The 25,421-nt window shown below is 48.6% G+C and overlaps 11 protein-coding genes across 11 annotated transcripts; 5 read left to right on the top strand and 6 right to left on the bottom strand.

The window, feature by feature from the left end:
- Positions 1 to 373: 373 nt before the first annotated feature.
- Positions 374 to 2,638, bottom strand: N7510_008815 (Peptidase M20; the record flags this gene model as incomplete). Its single annotated transcript, XM_056980740.1, has 1 exon — positions 374 to 2,638. One exon carries the CDS (start codon positions 2,636 to 2,638, stop codon positions 374 to 376), a length of 2,265 nt encoding a protein of 754 aa, XP_056830949.1.
- A 284-nt stretch (positions 2,639 to 2,922) lies between these two features.
- Positions 2,923 to 3,137, bottom strand: N7510_008814 (uncharacterized protein; the record flags this gene model as incomplete). Its single annotated transcript, XM_056980739.1, has 2 exons — positions 2,923 to 3,033; positions 3,057 to 3,137. The coding sequence occupies 2 exons, from the start codon at positions 3,135 to 3,137 to the stop codon at positions 2,923 to 2,925; spliced, it is 192 nt and encodes a 63-aa protein (XP_056830948.1).
- A 101-nt stretch (positions 3,138 to 3,238) lies between these two features.
- On the top strand, positions 3,239 to 4,471 carry N7510_008813 (fungal specific transcription factor domain-containing protein; the record flags this gene model as incomplete). The annotated part of the gene is made up of 1 exon (XM_056980738.1): positions 3,239 to 4,471. The coding sequence occupies one exon, from the start codon at positions 3,239 to 3,241 to the stop codon at positions 4,469 to 4,471; it is 1,233 nt and encodes a 410-aa protein (XP_056830947.1).
- A 78-nt stretch (positions 4,472 to 4,549) lies between these two features.
- N7510_008812 (phytanoyl-CoA dioxygenase family protein) lies at positions 4,550 to 5,428 on the bottom strand (the record flags this gene model as incomplete). The annotated part of the gene is made up of 1 exon (XM_056980737.1): positions 4,550 to 5,428. One exon carries the CDS (start codon positions 5,426 to 5,428, stop codon positions 4,550 to 4,552), a length of 879 nt encoding a protein of 292 aa, XP_056830946.1.
- A 2,119-nt stretch (positions 5,429 to 7,547) lies between these two features.
- Positions 7,548 to 8,409, top strand: N7510_008811 (DUF3431 domain-containing protein; the record flags this gene model as incomplete). Its single annotated transcript, XM_056980736.1, has 2 exons — positions 7,548 to 7,774; positions 7,827 to 8,409. 2 exons carry the CDS (start codon positions 7,548 to 7,550, stop codon positions 8,407 to 8,409), a joined length of 810 nt encoding a protein of 269 aa, XP_056830945.1.
- A 1,193-nt stretch (positions 8,410 to 9,602) lies between these two features.
- Positions 9,603 to 10,921, bottom strand: N7510_008810 (uncharacterized protein; the record flags this gene model as incomplete). Its single annotated transcript, XM_056980735.1, has 3 exons — positions 9,603 to 10,086; positions 10,122 to 10,363; positions 10,469 to 10,921. Coding segments are annotated over 3 exons (1,179 nt in total), but the record flags the coding sequence as incomplete, so codon positions are not given.
- A 1,507-nt stretch (positions 10,922 to 12,428) lies between these two features.
- N7510_008809 (uncharacterized protein) lies at positions 12,429 to 14,562 on the bottom strand (the record flags this gene model as incomplete). Its single annotated transcript, XM_056980734.1, has 5 exons — positions 12,429 to 13,146; positions 13,207 to 13,400; positions 13,461 to 13,665; positions 13,729 to 13,818; positions 13,889 to 14,562. 5 exons carry the CDS (start codon positions 14,560 to 14,562, stop codon positions 12,429 to 12,431), a joined length of 1,881 nt encoding a protein of 626 aa, XP_056830943.1.
- Positions 14,563 to 17,644: 3,082 nt separating this feature from the next.
- On the top strand, positions 17,645 to 18,022 carry N7510_008808 (uncharacterized protein; the record flags this gene model as incomplete). The annotated part of the gene is made up of 1 exon (XM_056980733.1): positions 17,645 to 18,022. The coding sequence occupies one exon, from the start codon at positions 17,645 to 17,647 to the stop codon at positions 18,020 to 18,022; it is 378 nt and encodes a 125-aa protein (XP_056830942.1).
- Positions 18,023 to 18,904: 882 nt separating this feature from the next.
- N7510_008807 (uncharacterized protein) lies at positions 18,905 to 19,855 on the top strand (the record flags this gene model as incomplete). Its single annotated transcript, XM_056980732.1, has 2 exons — positions 18,905 to 19,170; positions 19,228 to 19,855. 2 exons carry the CDS (start codon positions 18,905 to 18,907, stop codon positions 19,853 to 19,855), a joined length of 894 nt encoding a protein of 297 aa, XP_056830941.1.
- Positions 19,856 to 20,128: 273 nt separating this feature from the next.
- On the top strand, positions 20,129 to 21,073 carry N7510_008806 (uncharacterized protein; the record flags this gene model as incomplete). Its single annotated transcript, XM_056980731.1, has 4 exons — positions 20,129 to 20,236; positions 20,314 to 20,650; positions 20,756 to 20,817; positions 20,957 to 21,073. The coding sequence occupies 4 exons, from the start codon at positions 20,129 to 20,131 to the stop codon at positions 21,071 to 21,073; spliced, it is 624 nt and encodes a 207-aa protein (XP_056830940.1).
- Positions 21,074 to 21,632: 559 nt separating this feature from the next.
- Positions 21,633 to 24,293, bottom strand: N7510_008805 (uncharacterized protein; the record flags this gene model as incomplete). The annotated part of the gene is made up of 3 exons (XM_056980730.1): positions 21,633 to 22,605; positions 22,660 to 23,237; positions 23,295 to 24,293. 3 exons carry the CDS (start codon positions 24,291 to 24,293, stop codon positions 21,633 to 21,635), a joined length of 2,550 nt encoding a protein of 849 aa, XP_056830939.1.
- Between the last annotated feature and the right edge of the window lie 1,128 nt (positions 24,294 to 25,421).

The raw sequence follows: 25,421 nt of genomic DNA, 5'->3' as shown, positions 1-25,421 counted from the left end.
GCCCAACTTTGAGCTTGACCTCCTCCCAGCTTTCACACGAAAGGGAATATGAAAACGTATCGGGGGACGATAGCAGCTGACGTTAAGGTAAATAGTCGCTAATTAGCCAATAATCGTGATTCGGAAAAGTTGCATCGTAGATGTCCGTCGCTTCACAGACATCAATAACACGACTCTAGGGCGGGATACCAGGTGGGCATTCAGTTACAGAATTGATATTATATCCGTTATGGATTTACTCTGACTGGCTCAAACTATGGAGTAAACCAAACTGAGTGTGTTACACTGTTATGAGTTATTGGAGTCTTTTAGGCTGTTCGCAACATAGGTGATTTCAAACCAGATAACGCGTATTCAATTTAGTCTAGTAGCATTAATAGCAAAACTGTCGCACTAATTCCAAGTACACCTTCTCCATCTGCCGCAGACTCTCAACCTCAACCCATTCTTCCTTGCTATGCAATCCTGCCCCTGTCGGCCCGTATACAATTGACGGAATGCCTGCCTGGCTGAGCAAGGCTGCATCACACCAGAACGACACACTTTGAACTGCAGGCCTAGTTCCCAAGATAGTAGATGCACAGGTGGCTGTTTTCTCGACGAGAGGATGGTCTGTCGCCAGTTTCTGTGTTGGACGAGACAGCGTGACTCGAGGCTCTCCGTATCGGAACCGAGGATTCTCTTTGGAAATGTCACTCAACAATCCATTCACATCTTCCAGGATCGCTTCCTCCATTTGACACGGTATAGTGCGGAACTCGACAGTAATGGTGCATTTTCCAGGATAAGATGATGGCTCTTCACCACCCCGAATCAAACCACAGTGTAGGGATGCCTGTCCCAGAGTGTCGTCTACGGGCAAGTGGCGCTGATACTGCTCCAGCGCGCGAAGGAACCAACCTGAGTGGATAATAGCGTCTTCTCCTTCATCGGGCCTTGATCCATGTGCAGCAATTCCAAAAATATCGACTTCCACCCACAAGAAACCTTTGTGGGCAGTTGCAATAGTACCTCCAGTCGGTTCAGCAACGATCGCAGCATCGGCACGCCAGCCAGCAGCTAGCACATCTTGGGTTCCCTGAGATGCATCTTCCTCATCCGCGACAGCAGCCACTATCACATCTCCTCGAGGCACATGGTCGCCGGCTTTGATTGCCGACATGGCTGCCAGCGCCGCTGCAAGACCGCCCTTCATGTCCAGACTCCCTCGTCCGAAGACAACCTCCTTGTCATCTTTCGTCCCAATCGACCCGGATAGAGGGTCCTTCTCGTAACTGGAAAGGCTGACAGTATCAACATGGCCATTAAACATCAAAGATTGCCCCCCTCCGCTGCCGCGTATAATTCCCACGATTGATGGTCGTCCAGCCACGGACTCGATTTTGTGATACTCGATGTCTCGATGCGCAAACCATGAGGCGAGGTAGTTCACGATCTGGGTTTCTCCGGCCCCATCAGCTACAGATAGTGTTGGATTCGATGAATCGATGCAGGTGAGCGCCTGAGTCAAAGAAACAGCGTCATCAATAGACACATCCTGAGGGATCTGATAGTCTCGTGTGCCTTCCGTGGCGAGAAGAACAACAACCGAGTCTTTGTTCAGAATAGATGGAGCGTCCTTCGATGTAGCCAAGTGTCGTATTGCTGCCAACGAAGCCCCTCCGCAAGGCCCCGCTGGAATCGAGTGCGAGGAAAGATACTGTACTGCGCGATGTGCCTCGTAGCATGATACTGTCACGCAGGCATCAACAAGTTGCTGCAAGTCAGACCATGCCGTAGCTGACAGCGTGCCACAATTCATTCCATCCATGATGGTTGCCCCTGTCCGCACTGTGATTGATTGCCCAGCATTTAGACTAGACGACAAGCACGGAGCAGAATCGGGCTCGACGGCGACAACTGCCATAGTGTTTTCCTTTGATTTGCAGTGTCTCGCAACGGCGTGAGCAAGACTCCCAACGCCCACTGGAGTAACCATAACGCTTCCAACAAGGCCAAGTTGGGCCAGGTGGTCTTCAATCTCTGCTAGCATCGTCGAATAGCCTTCCACAATCCAAGCAGGAACGTCTTCGTATCCCTCAAAAGCCGTGTCTTGGATCAAGAGTGCACCGGCCACTTGTTTAGATGCTTCCGCACCCTGCTTCACGGCTTCGTTGTAATCGCCGGGGACAACAATCACATTGGCACCCTCTTTTGCAATAAGATTCCGTGTGGTGTTATCCATATGCTGAGGGACAAATATTTGGGCTTTGATGTCCAAAAGTCGAGCCATGAACGCAACGGCTCGTCCATGATTTCCTTCTGTCGCCGCTACCAGAGTAGTTGACTTTTCCTGTGCTTTCGTCGAGAGTTCATTCAAGGGCATGGTGGAAGGAAGATCGAGATATGCTGCGATAGCGCGATAACATCCCCAGGATGCCCCAAGGACTTTGAAAGATGGTAGACCGAATCGATCGCTCTCATCCTTCACGAACACAGCCCGGACACCCAGCTCAGTTGCGAGGTCACGGAGTGGTACCAGTGGGGTTGGAGCATAGCCGGGAAGCGATCGATGGAATTGCTCAAGGCCATTGATGCAAACGGGTTCTCGCTGCTGGCCTGCTGCCGAGGAATTCACAAAGACTGGCCGGCGTGACATGCTATGTATTTTCTGTCGCGGAACTTTTTAAATCAAAGGTGGACGTGGGTGTGCCGTTCCTTTAAATCTCTCTGTCGTTCACTTGGTGGGCCCCGGCCTTCCGAAGACATCTGAAACGCCTTCTGGTGACATCGGCTCGAACGGGGGCTCGGCGGGACAACACCAGAGAAAAGAACCAAAGAAAACAAAGCTTTGAAGAATTTGGTGGGCATACGGAATATTTTTACCCCCGAATGAGAACCCGAACCTTGACAAGTCGGCTCGTTACTCTCCCGATTCTTGGGTTAGCTTGCGGAGAAGCCGACCTTGGCCGCCGCACCACACACCCACACCAAATCGTCCACAATGTCTCGGGTGCGCACGAGGAACGGCTGCTGGACCTGCAGGGCTGCAGGCTATAAATGCGACGAATAGAAACCTCGTTGTTGTCGCTGCACCAGACTAGGGATTGATTGCCAGGGATACGGAATACGATGTCGATGGCGACAAGTCCAGCCATCGCTCTTTCCTAAACGCAAGAAACCATCATCTCGATCACCGTCCTCTTCATCTACAGAAGATGCTAGTTTCGGCCTCACTACTATTGATTCTCCAGCTGCCATGCAGGAAAATAAGGCTGTATGCACTGTAAATCAAGCGAACAATCATCTCGTCTTCCTCGGCCTTCACTCCGATATCGATCCCTACCACCGTCGACTGCTACACCACTGGACCGAATGTCTATCCGGCTTTATCACGGCGTCTACGTGGCCTGGAGACGTAAATCCTCTCCAAATCCACCTCGGTGGCACAGTGTTTGTCCCTGGCGCTTTGCAGTCTATCGTACTGTCGATGTCCGCTCGCCATTTGGCTCTGCTTACAGCTGATGGTTCCCATGCTCTGACAGCCTACCGACATCAGCAAAACGCCATCAGTCAATTACAACAGCTTATCCAACATCCTGTCTACTGCTATTCAGAGACGACTCTCGCCGCTGTCATGATGATGTTGGTATATTCCCGTCTCTTCGCAGAGGCCGAGGGCGTCTCTTCCGCACATAACCATCTTCTCGGAGCCAAGGCAGTTATTGCACGAGGCTCAGAATCTGGATCCCCGTCATCCTCGTCTACTAGGCGGTTCCTAATAAGTTTATTTGCATACCATGATATTCTCTCCTCTATATCACGCTGTGCGAAGCCTTTTATGGAGTATGCGCCGGACATATCTACTATCGAAGACGCAGCATCTCTCCTCCGAATTTCAATGGTGCTCCATCTTGTAGCACGCATCAGCCTAGTACATGATATGAAGACGGCCAAAGGGATCGCACGTTCCAGAGATTTTGGCCCTAGTGATGACCCTGACTTTCTTGCTGCCGCGATCGAGAGAGGCCTTTTAGATCTGGAATACCCTATAGAAGGTCATTCTGATCGAACACCCCACATTGAGTACACCGCACAAGCTTATCGCCACGCAGCTTTGGTGTATCTCTATCGTGTTTGGCACAATGTTGGCGCGCCACATCCGACTACATTAGATCACGTCCATCATTGTCTCAGTTTCCTCTCCCAGGTCCCGACAGCTTCCCCACTTGTCTCTGCCCACACCTGGCCACTATTTACCGCTGGGTGTGAGTCAATTCTACCAGCTCAGAGGCAATTCGTTCGGTCCCGGCTAGATGACATGTTCGTCGCCCGTCGATTTCCCTCTCTGAAGAACCTGAAGAGCGATATTGAGAATGTTTGGAGAAGAAAAGATGCGGCTCATGAAACGTCAGGGCTGGACGGCATGTCGCGGGTGGATTGCATCCAGGTTCTTCTGCAAGGCCACGGGAGAGAGGCCAATCTAGCATAACTATCCTGCCAACGCCAATGAATATTCCGAGAAATTTCCCACCATCAGTAATATTAGAAAAATTCCTTTCGTATACACCTATGGTTTCAATGAGAAGTCATGATCGTGAGCTCCCTTCAAGTAATCGTAGCCATCGTCCACCCACTCCACGCATGGCACCAGCCGGCCCCAATTGATCTTTCCGACCAGGCTCTTGGGAAGCACAAACTTTTGATCGCTACGATACCAGTTTGCAAACTGAATCGACACCAGCATGACTCTGGGGTCATCAGTCCGGTTCGGCATTCCCGCGTGCCACAGGCGGAAATCCCGAATGATCAACGATCCCTTTGGCAAGCTAGGCTGGACCCCCGGACTAACCTGCTTCCTGCTCTCAAGCAATGACTCTTTCACCTTGTGCTTAGCGCCGTGGTCAAGCACGGATTGATCTGTGTCGATATGGCTGCCCAGCCACACCTCCGTGGCGCCGTTCTCAGGCGATGTGTCCACGAGATTGATGTTGACACAGTATGCGAAGGGCATACGGGGCATGTCGAAGTCAATATCAATATGCACAGGTTGGCGGTCCGTGGCTTTGAAAGCGGTGTTGGCGCTGTAAAAGCGCATCGTCGGATGCGGGCCGATCATGCACTCGATTACAGACGTAGCGAAAGGATTGGCAATCACGTCTTCGAAAATGTACCCCGGCTCACAAACTGGCTCCTGCTGGATATTGCCGGTCTTCTCGCCAAAGTTCCGGTGCGTCTCTGCTAGTGCATACAACTTCTCGGCTTCTGGTACCATGCGTGCATTGAGCGTGTCGAGATGCGAGGGGTTGACTGCGTTCTGGAGGACGACAATGCCGTCCCGGTGCAGGGCTTCGATGGCCTTTTGCAGGTTATGAGAGCCTATCTCCTGTGAAGCTAGCTCTTTCGGTGTGAGCTCGATGAGCGTGACCTGGGGATTGGGAGCGGTCATAGTTCTGGCCTTTTCCCGTCGCGGAGTTGTTGCGGAGTTGTTGCCAGAGGAGGCAGTTAAACGCCTTGATGTCCAGTGCGAGGTTTATATAGTCGTGCTGGTTTCATACTAGTGGGGATGACCCGTTTAACGCTTGAGAAGGATGCGACCTCGTTTCCAGAATCATGGCTCGCTTGTCTGACCCCTCTCGCTGCGGTCCCTAGCTTGCGTCCCGACTGTTAAAATTGCCTGTTTAGGACGAGGTGGGGCTGCTCGGCGTTATTCTAATTGGCGGCCGCACTACCCCAAGGAGATACATCATGGGCGGAGTTGATAATGGGAGTTCCAATAATTGGCTATGCCCATGGAGATGCTGCTGATTTTGGTATTCGAGATTCAGATTACCCCCGGGTTGTTGGTTGGTGACACGTCTAGTAGATGTAACATATATATCTCTAGTGGAGCGCCGGTTGTCGTGCCATTTATGAAGTGCCATTTATGACTTTACGGTCGGCCCACTCTGCTTTGTTCTCCTGGCAAAAGTGTCACCCGCCAAACTGCGAAGCGTTCCTGATGCGTCGGCAGCGGCGACATGCCAGAGCCTCTCAGTTGTATTCTCGGTAGCCATTCCATATGCCATGAACAAAGTCGAAGGAAACTGGAGAGATAAGTTGGGGTGTCTTTTTGCAGGACTGAGCTTCAGTTGTGCGTTTTACTGCTTCTTTTGTCTGCCCGAGACCCAATATCGAACTTTTAAAGAGTTGGATATCCTTTTTGAGCGGTAGGTTCCAACCCGGAAGTTCAAATGAAAACATCTTTGACATAGTTATATATATTTTATCGCTAAAAGAGGATCGTAAAGATAAGGTTTACAAAAGAACTGTTAGATATGCTTCTGGTGAACCTTGAGTTGCTCTATGAGCGAGTATGCAGAATATAGGAATTACTCCCTACCAAATTTGATTAAGTGGCATTTGGATCGAGCGGTTTAAGGCGATTGACTCTATGTTACTTTCAACTTTTGCACTCACGCACACACACTAACATATCTTTGCAGAGAAATCAATTTCCATCAGAGGCGCGTCAAATATGCCAGCTATCGATTTTTGAACCTTTTTTTTTTTAAAAAAAAAAGTAGATAATGCTTTTATTATGATAGATCTATGTGGTGGTTAGTTATTGTTTCTCGTTCTTTGTTCTAGTCACCGATCAGCGAAAGAAGTACAAAGATTTGGTTAGTTAGGTAAAGATGATATTAAATATTAGAAAGAAGACTTAAATAAAGATTTCCATAAAAGAGAACAAATAAAGCTCGACAGTTGGCGACGCCGTCTCCGAGGAGAATTGATTTTTAGCCAATCGCCTTAGACCGCTCGGCAAACTCCCATTGGATGGAATTTAATTGACAGAGCCTCTCCTATGCCCCACCAAACTGCCTGGTTTGATGGTGGGTCCATGGCAATCTTCATTCCCACACTACTACTAAAGATATGCATGTAGAGATGGAGATAGAAAAATACTAAATGAAGAATAGAAACCGAAACCCAGATTCTGTTACCCGAAGGGTATATGCACATGCATCATGGACGAAGATGGACCCACCAGGCTGAAGTCTAGGCATTTGGTACTGTCACTTTCCCCCAGTTGAAAACCAGGTCGACGGGTTATGGGGCTCAAGAGTTCAGCCTTCCGCGCGTCTCCACAATGGAATTGCCAACACAGCCTTGTTTGTGCTATGGAGCCGAACCCTCGTACCTACTTCTTGGTGTTTTTCTTTTTGTTTTGCGGGATAATAATTAAACAAACAGTCTCCATTCTATGACAAATATTGGAATGTGACGAAGCAAATAGTCCCTTTTATTCTGGTTCGGCAGTGGATAGGTCAGTTACATCCCGCCAATCAAGTCAACTCCGGATTTGGAAGCGACCTTTTCGGCCCCAGTTAGAGAATTGAGCAAAAAATACCTGACCTTGGCACCCTGCAGTGCATGCTGACGCACCATTACGCTGTCAATTCTCATAATGGATATTATCTCTCCTTCTGAACCCCTTTCATCTTCTAGAGAGATGATTGCCATGCGCTATGCGCATATCACACCTATTCCGCTGGCTTACGCCTAGAAGATTATTCTTTGTGTGTATGGCCTTGGCGACTGCTAAGCTTTTGTATATGTTCGTTCAAGAAAATGCGCAAAGACTGAAAGAGCGCGCGAGTGGGACTTATGACCATCGTCGCCAGACGGTTGAGAGCCTGGTTACTCTAACTAACGCCTACGCGTCAAAAACCGCTACTTCCGGGGTCGGCGTGGTCCTCGCATCTATTCATACTGACAGTTTGGACTGGTTGCTCGACTACTGTAAGGAAACGTGAGTCGCCTTCTTTATCTCAAAGATGTGGAACATTCTAAAGCGATCGCAGTGGCAGCACACCTTTCATATACACTGGCGAACGGCCCCCCGAACCTGGCCTTCTTGTTGCTCCCACCCTCCGCGGTCGCGAATCTCCAGCCTATCTCTCCTACATCGTTGACTTTTACGACCGTCTCCCCGACTACTCCCTTTTCGTCCACGCATGGCCGGAGCAGTGGCATAATGATCTGTTCGGAGACCGCACTATGGATACCTTGAGAGTGCTCCGGTTTGAGTCAGTCGATGCCCGCGGCTATGTCAACCTTCGTTGCGAACACAATCCAGGCTGTCCGGCAGGTGTATGGCCTCTTACTCCATCTGAAGCCGATATTGAAAAGGGCGACATTCGCGCACAGTTTGCCTTGGCCTATGAACAAATATTTAATGCGACCCGTGAGCAAGTTCCAGGCGAGCTTGGAAATGTCTGCTGCGGTCAATTTGCCGTGAGTCGAGAACGGATCCAGGCACGGCCCAAGGAGGACTATGAAAGGATATTGGAGTGGGCGGCTACGACAGACTTGACAGATGATTTCGGGGTGGGATGGGTGCTTGAAAAACTCTGGCATGTCATTTTTGGCATGGACCCTGTGTAGTAAGTTCTGCTTTCCCTCTCCCAAGCACGTTTAGAAACCCACCTTTCCTAACGGCTCTCCCTCAGCTGCCCTCGCTATGAACAATGTCGCTGTGATAATTATGGGTGGTGTGGGCCATTGCCGTCAGGAGAGACGTTGCAGGCTGTGACGAAGCAAAACCGTTGATAGAACTGGAACCTGGCATAGATATCCATGAAATTAAGAGAGCTTATATTGGCAAAAAGGATTTTGTTTAACGCCACAAAGCGAAAAATCTTGTTGAATAAGGAATAACCTCAGAATAGCTGTTTTCCTGTATTGGTATTTTCATAGAAACCTTACTGAATAAAGTACATAAACTCTTCGCTGGTAACTATATGCTATATCCATGGTAGCTGGAACTTTCCTTGCAACCCAACCAAACGCCCACATGATTCATGACTACTTAATTTAACTGTGAAGGAAATAGTGATTAGCAGTAGTCACAGATAACCAGGGAGACTTTCTGGTATGATATTAAGAAGGCCCGCGATGTGGCTTTTGGAAACTTTCTCGATTGGATGTAGATTTATGAGGATCGGGACCATTGTTTCTGACAAGTATGGCCGACAGCAGCCCCCCGGTTACAGTTCTCTCTTCCTAGAGCAGATGAAAGATGCAAACAGGCCGATTGTGAAGGGCGACAAGAGAAACGGAGATTGGATCATGCTGAAGAGCGACAGAATTAGGCCGAAGATGGGGTGGGGGAAACAGGGAAGGGAGCGCAACCTCGACCACTTTCATGGAATACTTGCACTATTGTCATATCCTACTCTCCACCGCTTAGAGTCGAAATACCCTCTTGCTTGACTATGGGGACAAAAGCTTTTGCTACGGGGTACACTACTCAACGCGACTAGAACCGTAGTCGGGTAGTCTGCATTTCGACAGCAAGCAAGTTACAGTTCCGTGTGCAACTGCCTCCAGCTTTCTGAGGAAACCTGAGCACGATCTTTTGCTTTCTAATTACACTTGAAGAGAATTCTAGACGATTCGGTCCTCTGTCAATTAGTAGTGAGCAAGGTCTCGTGACCTACGAGCGGATCGTCGTTGAAGACCATATTCGTGATATAAATGCGGGGTTACACAAAATAGATGCAACCCGAGACGCGTTCGGACTTTTAGATGGAATTCGGTCATACTCGCTAACTCTAACTGTTGATTTCCAGAAGTACTTATGCAAAAACATAGGATAGATTCCGAGGTTCATTAGGATCCCAACATCCCCAAGGCGTCCTCCGACTGTCGTAGCAGGGAGCATGCCTAAAGTCGAAGAACCCGATAATAATATCTGCCACAAATTCTTGCCAACGCATTTCCTTGCCAAAAGCCTTCCGCATCATATCACAGCGAACAATGATCTGCCAGCAATACTTGAGGTATCGAGAAAACTCCTCGCGATTAGACGGGTGGAACGGATCGTGCGGTATCTCAAGTCTTCGTCTGGGTTCATATCCTGCGAGTTCCATGATGTCCATTGTCAGCTCCATCGGAAGCCCCTTCTTGCACAGAATCCACCGTACAGAGACCACGTCGGATACAGCTGGCTGATAGTTCATTGAGCTATCCAGCAAGAGGAATTCCTCAATTGACACCCTTCCGTAAAGTTCAACGGGACGGTCAGATTTTTTGGTGCATCCTGCCCACTTTAGCAGTGGGCTGGATTTCCGTGCAGGGGCTCATAGCCTGGGAACTGTCTGTCTGCGATGCCGAAAAATTGTCGGTGTGGATATGTTATCACATCGGAATGCTTCCAAGACGCGGTGCATTCTCGTAGCATGCGTTGATAAAAACTAGTGTTGCGATAATCTTTTTCATCGGTTCTCCCTGATGCTGTGTCCCACATCTCCGGGAAACAATAGACTATGTTGAGGCAGATATAGGCGGACAGTGCATTTTTGAAAAGCTGGTCCCAGCCAATGTCGTAGCATGGGTCCTGTCAAGGCCATTTAAATCATCAGTACATGTCTATATCCAAGGATTCTGAGGCAGAATCTTAACTACTTTGCAGAATCCGATGAATGCCCTTGCGGCGACTTACATTACATTGGCACTCGCTGAGAAGCCACCAATACTTCAGTCCAATCTCTGGATTGGCGCAGATGCGCAAGACGGCATCCATCTCGCCGTAAAGGATCAGGGTCTCTACTAGTTGGAGTTGAAAGAAGGCATCTCTGTTGAAACGAAAGAACTCGTAACAAGGATTCCGTCTATATGATACCAAGAGCCCGGACATTTTTCTCGCTTCATCTGGGATAGGAATACACTGACACTCTTGGTCACGATCCTTGAGCCAGCAAACCGCTGAAGGGCAACGTGAGTCATAACCATAGTTGCGCAGTCGACGTACTGTGGGAGTGATTTTCTCGACGATACGATCGTCAAGAATGATATCTTCGTGACCGGGTGAATCGGATGTTTCTGAATACTTCTTGCGCTCGCTGGCCGAGTGCTCGTCAATCGTCCTTGCAAAGGCTTCCACGAAATGCGCGATCTCTTTTCTTGATTCGGTTTACCACAAGGTCGAAGATTCGTTATCTCATACAAAGAAGATTGGGAGCGGCCGTTTCGGAACAAACCTTTGTGCCATTACAAATTTGAGACCAAGAGAGTCCACGGGATATTGTATGCTTGATGGGCCATTTCGAGCTGGCAAAATCTGCGCGACAGTTGGGGGCGAGAAAGGAAGCGAGATGGACTCGCACGGAGAGATGCTTTTCCGGCCGGAACTCAGCAGGGCAGCCAGATCAAGAGAGAACGATGAAAATAATCAATATAAATGCCATAGACGATGTCAGTTCCAAGTCAGAGAAGAAAAGAACCAATAAAAGACGAGTTAGAACTATCTATATAAGACATTTTCAGATAGCCAAGAGTGCTGCTATAACGAGAACGAGTGTATTCCTTGATATCATCATTCTGTCTGGGATTGCCTTCCAAGAAGCAGCTGCCATAGCGGGATCAGGAGCCGCTTTGGGGGCGACAGAAACACAACCAGAATTCATCCAATTCGCGGAAAAGTAATAGACTTGAATTTACTTTATTCTCAATCTACCACATCTAATTCGCTAAACTTAACCCAATTCATACCCATAAACCAGCTTCGTACGTCGGACTTTACCTGATATTCGGTTTCGTGTATTATACAATGGAACATCAATATCACAATCATTATTTTCATCTTCATTTGGCTCAGAAGCAACCTCCTGTTAAAGTCTAACCTAACATACAAGAAAACTCCATCTATATGGATATACAGGCAAACTCCGTCCGTGTCTTTGTCTGTATTAAGTATATTAGGCTGTACCTCTTTCTCTTCTTCTTTCTAGCTTCAAGGTGCTTGTTGGATGACGCTCATTTTTCTGTGAAGGGCTCAAGCCAGAAAGGGATCTAAACTGACTAGGCCAAAAACTGTGGATAAGAAGCATAAAGGGAAAAGGCGAGACTAAGATACACTGAATATCAGGGGGTGCTAAAGATCCACTAACGGATCTCGAGGGTTGGACGGAGCTCAATCCACAACCGGGACTCAAGCCCTGGGGGTGATCAGGAGCAAGAGGGACGAAACCTAAATTTTACAGCTGGCAACCGTATGTTGACCAAGCTGACAGTGGATTGATGAATACAGGGATCAAGAGGAAGTCGGAAAATTGATTTTAAACGTGTCGAAGGCGAAACAAAGTGTGAAACGAAAAGAGTGTTGTATTATCACAGTAACGTTAGGCTAAATAATTGAACATATGGGTGAATCATAAGGCCACTCGCTGTAAGGCGGTCCCCGTTCTCACAGGAGCGGCGAAGCGATACGGGTTTGGCCCGTGACATTTCTATCGAGATCTTGTCCCTCACACTGAGCTTCCGTAACCATCAAGGGGCCAGGTTTGGGTTTTGCCATCAATGTCAGCTGTAACCGCGCCGCATACGTTGTAGATGATATACAGTAGCCTTAGCTAGAAAGGCAGAAGAATATTAATATTTGAGATCAGCATAAAAGAAATAGGTCAAGGAGAGGTTACCTCTTTAGTGATTATGTTCTCCAAATTGACGAGAGACGTGTCTTTCCATCGGTCATAGAGAGCATCCAGATCACAAAATGGAATAGTCATAATAAGTTCATCTGGTGATTGAAAGGCGTTCGACATAATTTGTTGTGCTGTCGCACTGCTGAAGTACTTACCAAACCCATACTTCACTTGAGTCGCATTGGCAGCCTTGGCCACGCCCAACATATTGAGACCATATTTCCCCAATATTTTATCATCAGCACCATAGATTGGTGTTGTATCTGAGTAGGTAGTGCCAATAATACCAAAAAAGTACGCTGTATTCCCCTCGCAGGTCCTTTGGAAACCTTCTGTCAATTGGATGTCACAGGGAGGACCTGTAAGGCCAATGATATCGGTAGACAATTTAACGATTATAACGTTCTGGCTCTGCCACAAAAATGAGATGGAAGCGTCCCACATTCTGCTCACTGCTGTTTGGTACATAGACAGATCTTCGCCGGTGCCAACACTGCTGCTAGCGAATGCACCACCATGTAAAATCGAGGCGATGCTATTGTTGGCACTCATGTAGTAATAATTGTTCGTAGGATCATTCGTCGCGGGATCAGTGAGGACTTGGGTAGCAGTGTTATTGATGCTCTCGATAGTACTGTTGATCTGGGCAATGACATAAGTCTCGACGTCTGCTAATGAGTTGAGTTCATTTTGAACCCTAGTGAGGTAATTGAGATTAGCTGGAAACAATCTAATCCAAGAGCTTTGATCAACTAACACTGCCTCTGCACTTGGCAGCTGTCCAGTAACAATTCCATTCGCCATTGTATCTCCTCCGCCAGATACTCCAGCCGCTCCGCTGATAAGGAGGGCTTCGGACGCTATACCAGGGAGAAGTTCAATGGCCATGGCAAATCCACCACTAAGAGCACCGAGAAGTCCAGCCATCAGAGTAAGTACCCATGTGTCACTCTAGAAGAAAGGGTGAGTGAGTATATCCTTTTGTCACTTTCAAAGGCCTTTAGAGCTTACCGTTGGAAGTTTTGTTGGTAAAAAATCGTTGACTAGGGCACCCGCCTGCCCTCCAAACTGGGTCCTGGTCCAAGCGAATGCTGCGATGACCTCATTCACCCAATTATGCCAGGTCTGAATTGCATACAGAACATAGAAATACCGAGCACGTGAGGCATCACAATGAACTAAATTCACCTCGCAAGCTTGGTCACCCTCTAGGTTGCTTTATGTTGCAAGCCAGCCATATCAGCAATCAATATATTCGACAAGGCATGGGAAGACGTACAAGCCGCATGAGAATTGGGATATTCCAGTAACCTTTGACTCTATAAGCTCGACGAAGGTACCTGTGTTGCCCTCAGGGATATTCTGCGCTCTACATTAAATTTGTTAGTTAGACAGCTTCGAAAAGAGAGTTTCCTTTTGCGCTTGAAACATTCACTCACAAATCATCCAGAAAGTCATCCATCTTAGAATCATTCCATGCTTGATTCGTTCGGCCCCCTTCCTCACACAACGCAGACCAAGTAGCCTTGGCCGCGGCTGTAGACGAGGGAGCTTTGATGGTTTGCGTAGCCGACGATGAAGCAGCATCTTTCACACATATAGTGAGCTCTGTAACGTCGAGACCATCGCAGGTGGTAACTAAAGCGCCATAAACAGGGAATCCCAATTTGTCCTTGCCAAACTGGTCTTGGCAGGAAGCACTCCAGCCATCACATCCCCACGTTTTTGCATTCGAGTCATATGAACAGCCATCTAAGGAGCTCGGATCCCCGTAGCGGGTGCCGTAGTATAGGTTTGGCAGATCAGCATCGTCGTTGGCGTTCGTAACTGTTCTTGTCGAGTTTGCTCCATTGCACCAGTCGGGCACTTGGTCATCAGAAACCAAGTAAGTTAGCCACTTAGTTTTACCATCCGCTATCCACTCGTCAGAACCGATTTCGGCAATGATGATTGACTGAGTTGGGGCTGCCGCTGCGTCAGAAATAGTGGCAGTAGTGGTGGCCCCGGGAGTTATCGGAGGAGATACCGATGTCGACTTCCTTCCTGGGAGGGCAGAGGCAGGCCAGATAGTCACCGCGACAAGTATCTGAAAGTATAATAGAAATCGTAACATAATTCTGTTAATAGTATAGTGAAATATTCCAGTTATGAAGAAAGAGAAAAGACAGGTGTCGGGTTAGGATGGTACGTTGGTTCGACGAGGACCTTAATATATGTTCTCTAAACCATGGTTTCTAGCTCAAAACATCGATTCTTTAGAGCAATACAACTCTCTGCCCCCCCGCAACTCCGCTGTCCCCCGCAACTCCACTGTGACGACTGAAGTTATCATGCGTTGATTGGCAAAACATCTCAAATACTTAGATAGGATTAGCGGACGGGCGTGAAAGCGGACCCAAGCTAGATCCTGCTCTTCGGCTAACAATAGCAGCATTGGAAGCCAAGACTACTTTAGAACCTTTGTTATCAAACATGGTCTTGTTAGGTATTTTGAAACGGTTATTGGCTCTAGCCATATATCACCCCATTTGTGATCGCGACGCTTTTAGGGACTTAATATGGCTATGCCGGTCCTTGTACGAAGTAATGATAAAAAGGATCATATATGCTGTGGGGGGCTAAAATCCTGCTAATTTCATAGGGGCGGCCCCCCACATGCAGTCTCTCCAATGTCCGGAGTGACCGTTCGGCGGCTACTAGCAAGATGCGGAAGTGCTTGGCAGGGGCGAGGCAGGGGCACTGATCATTGTTTTGTTTGCTAGAGGGCCATAAGGTCCAAAAGTATTAGTATAGTCGTGTCGCATCCCGCCCCACAAAAAATTGGTTTGTAAACAACCCACTAACTTCAACTATCCACCTCTCTATCAAGAGTGTCGCTTTAGCACTAAAATTAGTAGAAATCGAAGACCAAAGGCTGAATTTTCCCCTAAGACACGCTAAGCTATCATTTATAGCCTTTAGAAAAGGGATATCGCCTATAAGAATTGCGTATGATAATCACGTGTCCCGTAGCTCAATTTACTATACAAAATACGCTTCTATAACAACGCTATAGTCAAATCAAGGTCCTTGAGTGGTTGGCCCTAAAAGTTTAATAACTAAGCACGGCGCTAAATATTTTAGCTAGCTCGCTACTACCAAGTTACTGCGATTTCGCGATCATTCCTGATCAATAATATGGGATCGACTTCTGTCATGGTCCGTTCGATCGATTCGGAGGAAAGTCTCCGTCCGTGTCTCACTGGTGGGATTTTAGCGGTAAACTCAATGCCTCGCCCAGGTACTCGCCCCCAAGTCGGACCCCCAACAGGTCGGACCCACAACATGTTGGGGTCCGACTTGGGGGCGAGTAGTTGCATTATTACCAAGAGCGCTCTCTTTGTTCCTACTTTGATCAGTCTCATCCTGTAGCAACCTGACGCTTACCGTGAGGGGTCATGCATTAAACACGTTAGCGATTAGTTTCACATTCTATGTATGATATTTAAAACGCCTGCTTGTGACTCAGCATCCTTTCTCTATTTAACGTTACTTGATTTTAAGCTTCTTGGGGGGAAAGAAAATGCATCACTAACCAGTCTTTCCACGGCACTCGATCTCTCATCTTCTGAGGGTTCATCCTTGTTAAACTTTCGAATGATGTCGCCTTTGGAGCAGGTTTGTTGATAAGCCTATTCTTATTGAGTTTTTGACTAAATTTAGTGAGTTGTGGGGGTTATGTGGCCTGTGTGGTGGCAAAATATGCCAAGACTTTCAAGAATCTTTGAGCAAATGTCCTGCCGGAAAGTCCCACTCACGGTAATTCTACGCACGGGAGTTGCCGCAGGCATGTTCTACCAAGGGGCCAGGAATGTTCGCACCGCTTTCAGCATCCAATCTAGGGATATCGGCATTAAGTTCGAACCTTCTTTCGTGTCAATGGCAATTCTAAAGGAACGATGGTGGAACTAGTTGTATGATAATACAGATGTTTCTTTTTCTGGGGCAAAGAAAGTCTGGGGAAACTTATAAATAGTCATGGACATACAGCTGACAATTTACGCATTGCCCAGTCAAAATATCAACACAGCGGCAAGGTTTGGTCACGGTATCAGACTCAAAACATCAAACGCATCAATCTGAAGGAAGCTCACAGTACTGATTTGACCGGGAAGTTTTTCTAACCAAATCTATAAATAGACACAATATAACACAAGCTTCCAATTTTGAAGGTCAACTCTGACTTTTGGTCGTGGATAATGTGTATGATCAAATATTTATGTCATTCTTAATCAGGAACAGATGAACACGTTCAAACTCCGGGCAAGAATGTTCAGAGACTTGGCATTGGAATGATAGCCGCTCATTGCCTTATTGGGCGAGTCATCGAACCTTCCCAGCCACAACTTCCTACCTCTGATTCGTCGAGCTGCAGTGCATAGTACGTATCATTCCTTCCAGCCACAAGTCAACATCTAGACTTTGCCGATTGCAATACCTCTTCAGCGGATAGTTACTGCAGTGTATAGAGGCATATGGATGCCAAAGTTGTAGTGATGTCCTTTGGATTGATGTACTCGATTATGGTGTAGGTCACCAATTCTTGAGGTAAGCAAATTATATTTCGAATTTGATATACGGTAAACAATGAAGAAAAATAAGCAACATGAAACTGAAAATCTTTTCCAAACTTGGTCTCCCGCCAATTCGATAGAGAAAACAGGCACTTGACACGTCAAGACGGACTCTACTCCGAGGGTGTCATGAAATTCAAACCCCTTTTGCAATAGAAACGCGCCTGATTCAATCATCATATCAACAGATAAACCTGTTCTCATGACCTTCAAGTATGCCGTGGCTTCGATTATTTTTAGTTCTCTCCTGTTCAGTGTATAGTCTGCCGGATGCGGCAAATAGGAAAGTCTAGCTCCCCCGTTGCCCAGGGCGATCCACGTCCAGGGATTCGACGAAGACGGAAGGTCATATTGCTTTCAGCTAATATCATAATATAGTAGAATGTATTGATTTGTTCGGATCATCCGTACAAATTTATATAACTGTCTTAGTTTCCCATCCACAATGCCCAAAGAAGAAAGAACCCTTATCCAGATTTTTTCTTCCCCGAGCAGAAGAACCATCTCCTCAAGTGATCAACACAAAGCCACACATAATCGAAAATCCTACCAGACAAATCGTCGGTCACCATCCCTTCCAAAATGCAGCTCACCAATGCCGCCGCGCTGGCTGTCGCCTTCCTCACCCCCTCCGGCCTCGCCGCTCCTTACTTCGTCCCGACGAGCGTCACTGTCCAACTTGCCAATGACCAGTCCGGCGTCAATGCCGACATCGCTGTCCCTGCCGACGGTCAGGCCTACTCCATTCAACAACTCTACGGCAATACTCCTGTCGCCGCGCAAGGTCTTGTCTTTGCCTCAAGCGCCCAGGTTGTCTCATTCCAGGAGGGAACTTCCTGCACGATTACTGGGCAGACTAGCCCCAGCGTGACTCTGAACTCCCAGAGGACCTGGGAGTCGTTCGGTGGCGAGGTGGACTTGTGCTCTGCTTTTATCACTTGTGTTTGCGAGGGCATGTAATGAAATATAATGGGGTATAGTTAGAATCGGAGAATAATGGTTTTGTTCGGGGGTTTTCAATTGTTTGCATTCTTGGCTTGGACTGCCTGTTTATAGCATAATACCTAAGTTACATGACAATCTTTGTTTGATTTCGTTTTTCTTTTTTCGGCTATATGTTTCCGTTTCGACGGATTTGGTTATCACCTTGGTCGAGGAACCATGCACGAAAAGACGCAGTCGTGGACAGTATTCAATTTCTGTTCAACCTCCTAGGGTTGAGAAGTAGAAGTATACCACACCATCATACGGACATAGACAGTTGGCTACGTCGATCTAATATCAACAAATAATTTGCGTTCATCCTCTTGGCTATCACCTGTCATAAGCCTGCAGTATGTACCGTTAGCCTTGAATCATGGATAGTGGTGGGATCGTGATAACTCTCACCGGATTCGCACGATCCTCACCACATTTCCTACTTTGTACTAGTCGATTATTAGTTGGTTCCGCCCCCTAAATTGTTGAGCATTCCTAGATTTATTCTACGTAGTAATCGGAGATCTATTCGTTCGTGATTTGCAATTTCATTTTGGGAAGTTGTTCCAGCTTGATTTGATACAATGTTCTAGACATGAGGGCGGCACTCTTTTCTGTGATACTATTTTAGTTTATGAGGACCCAATTTTCAGGAGACCAACCAAGAGAACTTGGCTAGTTGATCTAAAATAGTGTTTTGGGGGCCATTGTTACGGCCAATGCAAAAAATCCGACTAACTAATATTGGGTGTATCGCCCGGCCTTTTCAGCTCCAAGAGTTCTTAGTTCTCTCTTATCTCCGTAACTCAAGGAAATCATTTTTTAGGAGCGACCCTTGAAAGCAGCCTGGATGGGCCTGCCAGAATGGGATCAACAGCAACGCCGCCTCTACCCCTGACAACCACATTTACTCCTCCACGGGGATGCCTCCATGATCTCTGGGCTGCCATGAGCGGCGGCTCAACTTGGATGAATCTGGGACCTATCAACACCGCCGAATGTCTACCGTCAGGCTGGGCTCCGGCCTCCTATTTCTCGCCTGGAGTTTGCCCGAGTGGATATGCCATTGCCAGTAAATCAACCGCAGGGAGTGGGACGGCGACGCAGACGATCGCAACATGCTGCCCAGTGTGAGTCAATCTGATTTTCATAGGGATTCTGCATGTCTCTTATTTTTTTGGTCCTAGTGTGTCAGGAAGCACGTATTCATTGCGAACGACGAGTGCGCAAGTGCCTGCATTGCAAACCAATGAGGTCTGTGAGTGGACACTACCATCGTACATCCAGACCACATACAACTACACCTGGACAGATGGGCGAGGCTCGACATCCTCGGCTCTGGGCACTATGGGAGGCAATGGAATCTTCAATGCATACGGTATCGAAATCCGGTGGCAGTCGACTGACACCGGTTCAGTGCCGGCCTCGGCAACCGTAACAACCACACCGACCAGCACAGATACACCGTACAGTGTCACCAACGAGGGCTTGTCAACAGGTGCCAAAGCAGGCATCGGAGTTGGTGTTGCGGTCGGTGTGATTTTGGTCATTGCCCTTACCTTTGGATTTTTTCTATTCCGGCGACGACAGCGCCAGACACAGACTCTTGATTCTTCGCCAGATGTCGGTGGACTGGCTGTGCGAGCTGCTAACCAGGCACCCGTCGAACTGTCCGCGGCAAGGGATAATAAGTCGTTCGTTTATGTGAAGCCAGAACTGGCTTCAACCTCACTGCTAGAAATGGCGAGCAGCCCCGAGGCATCTCATTCTCCGTCGCCTGAAGCGGCCGAACTAGATGGGAAAATTGTCAGGTGACTAGTGCTGATATGGACACGGCGTGGATATGTATTCTTAATCTGTACTATATCATTAGAACTCCTCAAGAAAGCCATTTTATGAGTAGTATCCGCAGATCATTATCAGGCGGTGCGGGAGAAGAAGAAGTGTGTGCGTCCAGTACAAATGGTATACAGTGGTACCCAAGGCGCCTAGGCGGTGGACTGATTGTCGATCACCAGATGTTCCCGTCTCTTCTTTTCAACACCTCTACTTCCTTCCTTCAAGCATCTCATTTTCTCCACCACGTCAATGCTCAGAGCCTTGACAGTCGTCGCCCCGTCGGCGCGGCTCCTCTCTGGGCCTGCAGCTTCCATAATAGCTGCTTCAAAGTCCGCTTTCAGCGCAGCGCATGTCCTGGTACGACCTCCATCATTCGCTCTCACCACGACCTCATATCACCAGTGCCTAGAACAAAACTAACAATTCCCCTCTAGAACAACACAAGAACCCCCATACTCCGCCACGCTACAATCCTCCAACTTTCGCGCGCCTTCACATCCACGTCACCGACACGCTCCCCGTCACCCTTCCGCCTCGCCTCAAACAAGAAACCCACTCCCTCTCCCACTCCATCAGCCGAAACTGAGCCCTCAGCAGAAGACATCTACAGCGCTTACCAACCAAAGCGCCAATGGCCCCCAGACATGTCCAAGCTCTCCCAGAAACACCAGTTCCGGCTCGAACGCAAGTACCGCCGGCGCGCAGCACTGAAGTATGCGCGGCCGAAGTTCATCAAAGGCGTTACCCTGGCGCAGTGGGTCATTATTGGATGTAAGTGTGTTTGCTTTACATTGTATAATCCGATGGCTGCCAGGCTGTCCGATGTTACATCTGCAAAAATGAATATGAGAATCAAGGCTGACAGGTCCGTGTTAGTTGTCGCGGTCTATGCGATTCTATTTATGGACTGGGATACGAGGGAGACGCCGTTTGATGGGGTGAGTTTTTCCATTTTTGTTTTCAATCTTTTTCATTACATATTCCTTTTTACTGCTTGCAGCTGAGCTTGCCAGTCTGAGAACTACAATATGTTATGTGCAAGAAAAGAACTAATTTGGTTTTTTTTTTCTTTTCTAGCTTCGAGAGCGCGTCTTCTCCAGTATCCGCTCTGTGTTTTCCAGTCCAGCACCCCCTAACCCTGTGCGCAGGACCGGTGAAAACAATAACTCAGCCTCGCGGAGTGAGTCGGAGTAAAGTGATACCATCTTGTATATTATGGACTATACCATACCAATCCCGGGTGTTTACTACATTCTCAGGGCCATTTTGTACAATACTACTGAGCTTCCCAACTTGCATGTACATTGGAAGGAAGACAAAAGGACTTCAATAACGAAATTCCGTGACGATTCATTCAATCTTCATCTCTGTCATCGATCATGAGCAAGTCCACTTGTGGAATACAGGTGTGTCTGTCACTGTAGTACGGACAGCATAGGAGGTACATATAAACCACTCTCCGTGCGTTCACCTGCTGTAGTGTTCCCAAATCTGACTTCATCATATCATGTCTGTCTTCCAGGGTTTCTCTGGATCAGAAATTAAAAAACAAAAAAATGCAATCCAACACCACAAATGCCAACGCCAGTGCAAAAGAGGTCGAAGCAAAAACAGATCGAGGGAATGGAGGAATTTCTTCCGTCGAAACATCGAATCGCGACGCCAAGTCATGTCAAAATACAACAAGAAGAGAACAAAAAAAAGAAGAGAGGAAATTCGTCAAATAATAGAGCGGGGAAGAGATTTCCTGTGCTCAAAGCCAGCTGCGCAGGTCGCTTGACGGGGTCGTTGGGCCTTTGGCAGGACTGTTGTTGGAAATATCAAGAGCCAGCTCCAGCTTGGGCGGCTTCTCATCGAACAGACCCTTTTGGGGACTTCCGGGAGCAGACTTTTTGGGAGACTTGGTCGGCGAGCCTGGAGCACCGCTGCGAGGCGGGCCCTCGCGAACGAGCGTGTATGGCCAGCCATCGTCTGCAGCGGCTGCCACCCAGGTGCGAAGACAGTCGTGCACAGCAGAATAGAATTTCTCCTTGCAGGTGCGCAGGCTGCAGCCCATGACCTTCTCAAATCCGGAAGCGCGCAGCTCGTCGCGCAACTGATTGCGCTCATCGCCAGTAGGCAGTGAGGCGATTACTCCGTTCAGAAGATCCAGGTGTGCAGCGAGATAATTCGTAGCATCCCACTCGACACCGCCGACATACGGTGCCGCCGGCACAGGGGGGCGAGGAGGCGGGAAGTGTCGCTCGCGGAAGGGGCGTGTATCCGTTGGTGGATTCTCGGTGAAGGGGTCATTACTGGACTTCTTAACCAGCGGGATCACGTTCAAGTGGTGCAGGAAGATCCAGAAGACTTCTTTGGTCACATTGGTGACTTCTTTACACCACACGCGGTAAGGTCGCGACTGGTAGATGTTGGCGATGAAGGCCACTGGCTGGTTTTCTTCTGTTGGCAAAGGATCGCGCAGGTAGGAGAGAAGCTGTTTTGCCTTATTGGCTGCCGTCTCGCCGGACGGTGCCACAGAGAGCTGTGTGAATAAAAGGTTGATGATGATACTCCGGGTGGTAAACTCGCTGGGGCCCTTCTTTTCCTCGTCGAAGAGCATCTTCAGCAACGCAGGGAAGAGCTCGCCTTCGATCTCTGTCAGACGCGCCAAGGCCACAGATGTGGTGCAGAGGCCCTTCAGGCAGAGCAATGCCTCGTGAAGAAGCGTGTCCTCATGGTCCGCTCTGGGCAGAAGGAGTTAGCCACCAGCCATGATCATAAAAATTAAGGGCTCATACCGCCATTCCACTTTCATAATGCGGTAGAGAAGCTGTACGATCTCATGCATTCCTCCCTCTGCAATGAAGCTATCGACCCAGCTAACAGTCTCGTTGCGCAGAAGAAGACGTAGTTTATGGATCTTCCCTATTTCAATCATCTCCGGCTTCTGGATCTCTCGTAGATAGTGCACAAAGTCGGACGGGTCTGCTGCAGTGTCCACTGCTGCGGCCTGAGAGAGAGAAGTTGTCGATGCAGCGGGCGTAAGAGTCGTATAGACGCCCACGGGCTGAGAGAGATCTACAGATCGGGGACGATGATGGAAACTTCCGCTCTCCGGTCGAGGCTTCTTGGTAGGCGACGAAGAGCCTTTGCCGAAGTTGAAGCCGCGACTCCTGGATCGTGAGCGTGAGCTCTTGCGGTCCTGAGATTCCTTCTCCTTGGACTCATTTCCCCGGCCCCGCCGGCCATCAGCCGTGCCGCCGGCGCTGTGAGGCGTAACATTTTCTGTGCGATCCTTTTGGATGAAGTCGGCCTTGATATTGGTATCAAGAGACCGCATCTTGTCCCTCATGTTGTGAGGGATATTCCTCGCATCCTGACTCAGAGTTAGCACAAATATAACATAACTTCACGTGCGCGAAGGCCGACAAACTAGTAATTTCTCAAACTCGCTTTCAAGATCCTTTGAGTTTAGGTGGTTGTGCACATCAGTATCCTTCTCCTTCGCATTGAACGCGGAGATAGCAGCTTGAACACGAGATAGTCGCTTGGGGTTAGAGTCCTCCTTTGCAGTGGCCCTGTCAGGCCCGTGTCCCTTCGAGCTGTTAGAAACATCGCTCTCACCCGAGGGACCACGCTGCAGAGATCCGAGAAAGTCTTTGATCTTAAGGTTCTCTGACATGTTGTCCGACTTGGGTCTAGGCTTTCCATCAGGTACCTTGGCGAGGGACGGTTGGTGGTAGTCATAAAAATTTCGCTGCTGGGCGGGACTATAGCCCTTGGGCATGTAGAGAGACATCTCCTCAGCCATACTGCGTCTCATGTGCGCCGACGGCTGTTGGGATGACGACCGGCTGGCCGGCGTGGACTCCTGTGCCCAGATCGGGGAGGGCATGTTATCGATCAAATCGGTTGGGCTCCGGTTCTCCTTGTCACGGCTCTGCTTCAAGCCGTCCGCCTTGCGTCCACGCTGGGACCGTTTCAGCATGGCGGAAAGACTATTGGATGATTTGGTCTTCTTGGGCTTGAGCTCTTGTGGCCCCTCGTTGCCCGGTTCCTCCGATTTGCTGTCCTTTCTCTCCATGTAGTTTCTGAGAGACTTCAAGGAAACCGCACTCTTTGTCTTCTTGTGTCCAGGGCCCTTGGCCTCTTTGCTTGATTTGGGGGTTGGCAAGGCACTGTCGCCCGCATCGCGGTTGGGAGCTATCTCGCCCAGCGGCAGCTGGCCGGGGGCCAGAATGACCTCTTCTCCAAAGGGCAGAGGGATCGTACCCGAGGGCTTGCTGCGGTGCAGCGGGAGAGAGGTAATCGCGTCATCCGCGGACTGGTTCCTTCTGTGAGGTTTCATGATGGCCCGAAACATGGACGACTTATTGGGCGTACGACTGGCATCGTCGAAGATCTGGGGACCGGAGTTGTCACTGGAGCCCATTGCTATCCACCGCTGACCAGCACCTGCGGATAGGGGTCAGTTGTGGTTGTTGTCAGACCGGATAGATACAGCGTTGTTGAACTCACGGGATTTGTAGCAAACAAATGCGGCAAACAAGAAACAAGACAAGATAACGTGAGAAACCACGACAATGCTGGAACCGGAAACCAATAATGCAGAGTGGAGAGAAAAACAGAACAACAGAAGAATGGCGGATGGGCCGGAGATATGTATGAAGAAGAGGACTACTAAGTGCTGCCAACAGCAACCGTCATCTCGGAGATCCACCGGGGCAGACTAGCGATCCTTGGGGTTGGCTGGTGATCTAAACACCGTGAGGCGGCGGTTGCGACGGCAACGGGTGATGGCGGTGAGTGTAGAGGATGGAGTCAAGGACACTATTCATTAATCTATTGTTAGTCTGGCTGGATGGGACTCATTATTATTATTGCGATGTTCTGTAGTCTTTTTCCGGTTGTTTGCTGCTGGTAGTCCGTGGTTATTATTGAGTTGTATTGGTCGACTTTGTCTGTATACGGTATCCACAGGAATATATCTCAACAAGACCACAACTCCGCACCATCCTATCCACCATGCAATTCAATAGTAAAATATCCGAAGACAATAATTCCTCGAGACTATTGCTCGTGATTATGATTCTGCAGTGGGGTTTAACAATCGTCAGGAGGGAACTCTAACTAACCACATTGTTGTGGCTCCGATCGCTGTCTCACCCCGGACGCCCTGCAACCCTCCGCGATACACCCGTTGTATCCCCGTTTCAACCCTAGACCATTCCCCGATCTCGATCTCCTGATCTGCCCGTGTGAGCACATGTCGCGTGTGCGACTTCAAATGCTCCGGATCCAGTGGGACCACAGTCCCGCCATGGCTGGCCGTTTGCGACCTCATCATTCCAGAGGGCAGCAACATCAGTTCAGGGATCATTGATGCACAGCAACAAGTAAGCTGAGAAAGTACCCAGGAAAACATCATCAGGGCTGAGCCAATTTTGGTTCTGGTTACGTACCTACGTCAGTTGCTTGAGCGGTCTGGCCAGTCTGTTCAGCATCATTCCATGATTCGGGCAGAATCGGGCTCATTCGGTCACCCACAAGGTTTCTTGTT

Source organism: Penicillium lagena, assembly GCF_028827675.1.
Source record: "Penicillium lagena strain IBT 129212 chromosome Unknown utg000006l_segment0_segment0, whole genome shotgun sequence".
Taxonomy (NCBI): Eukaryota; Fungi; Ascomycota; class Eurotiomycetes; order Eurotiales; family Aspergillaceae; genus Penicillium; species Penicillium lagena.
Note: the sequence above shows the minus strand (reverse complement) of the source record. Positions and strands in the feature narration are given on the sequence as shown.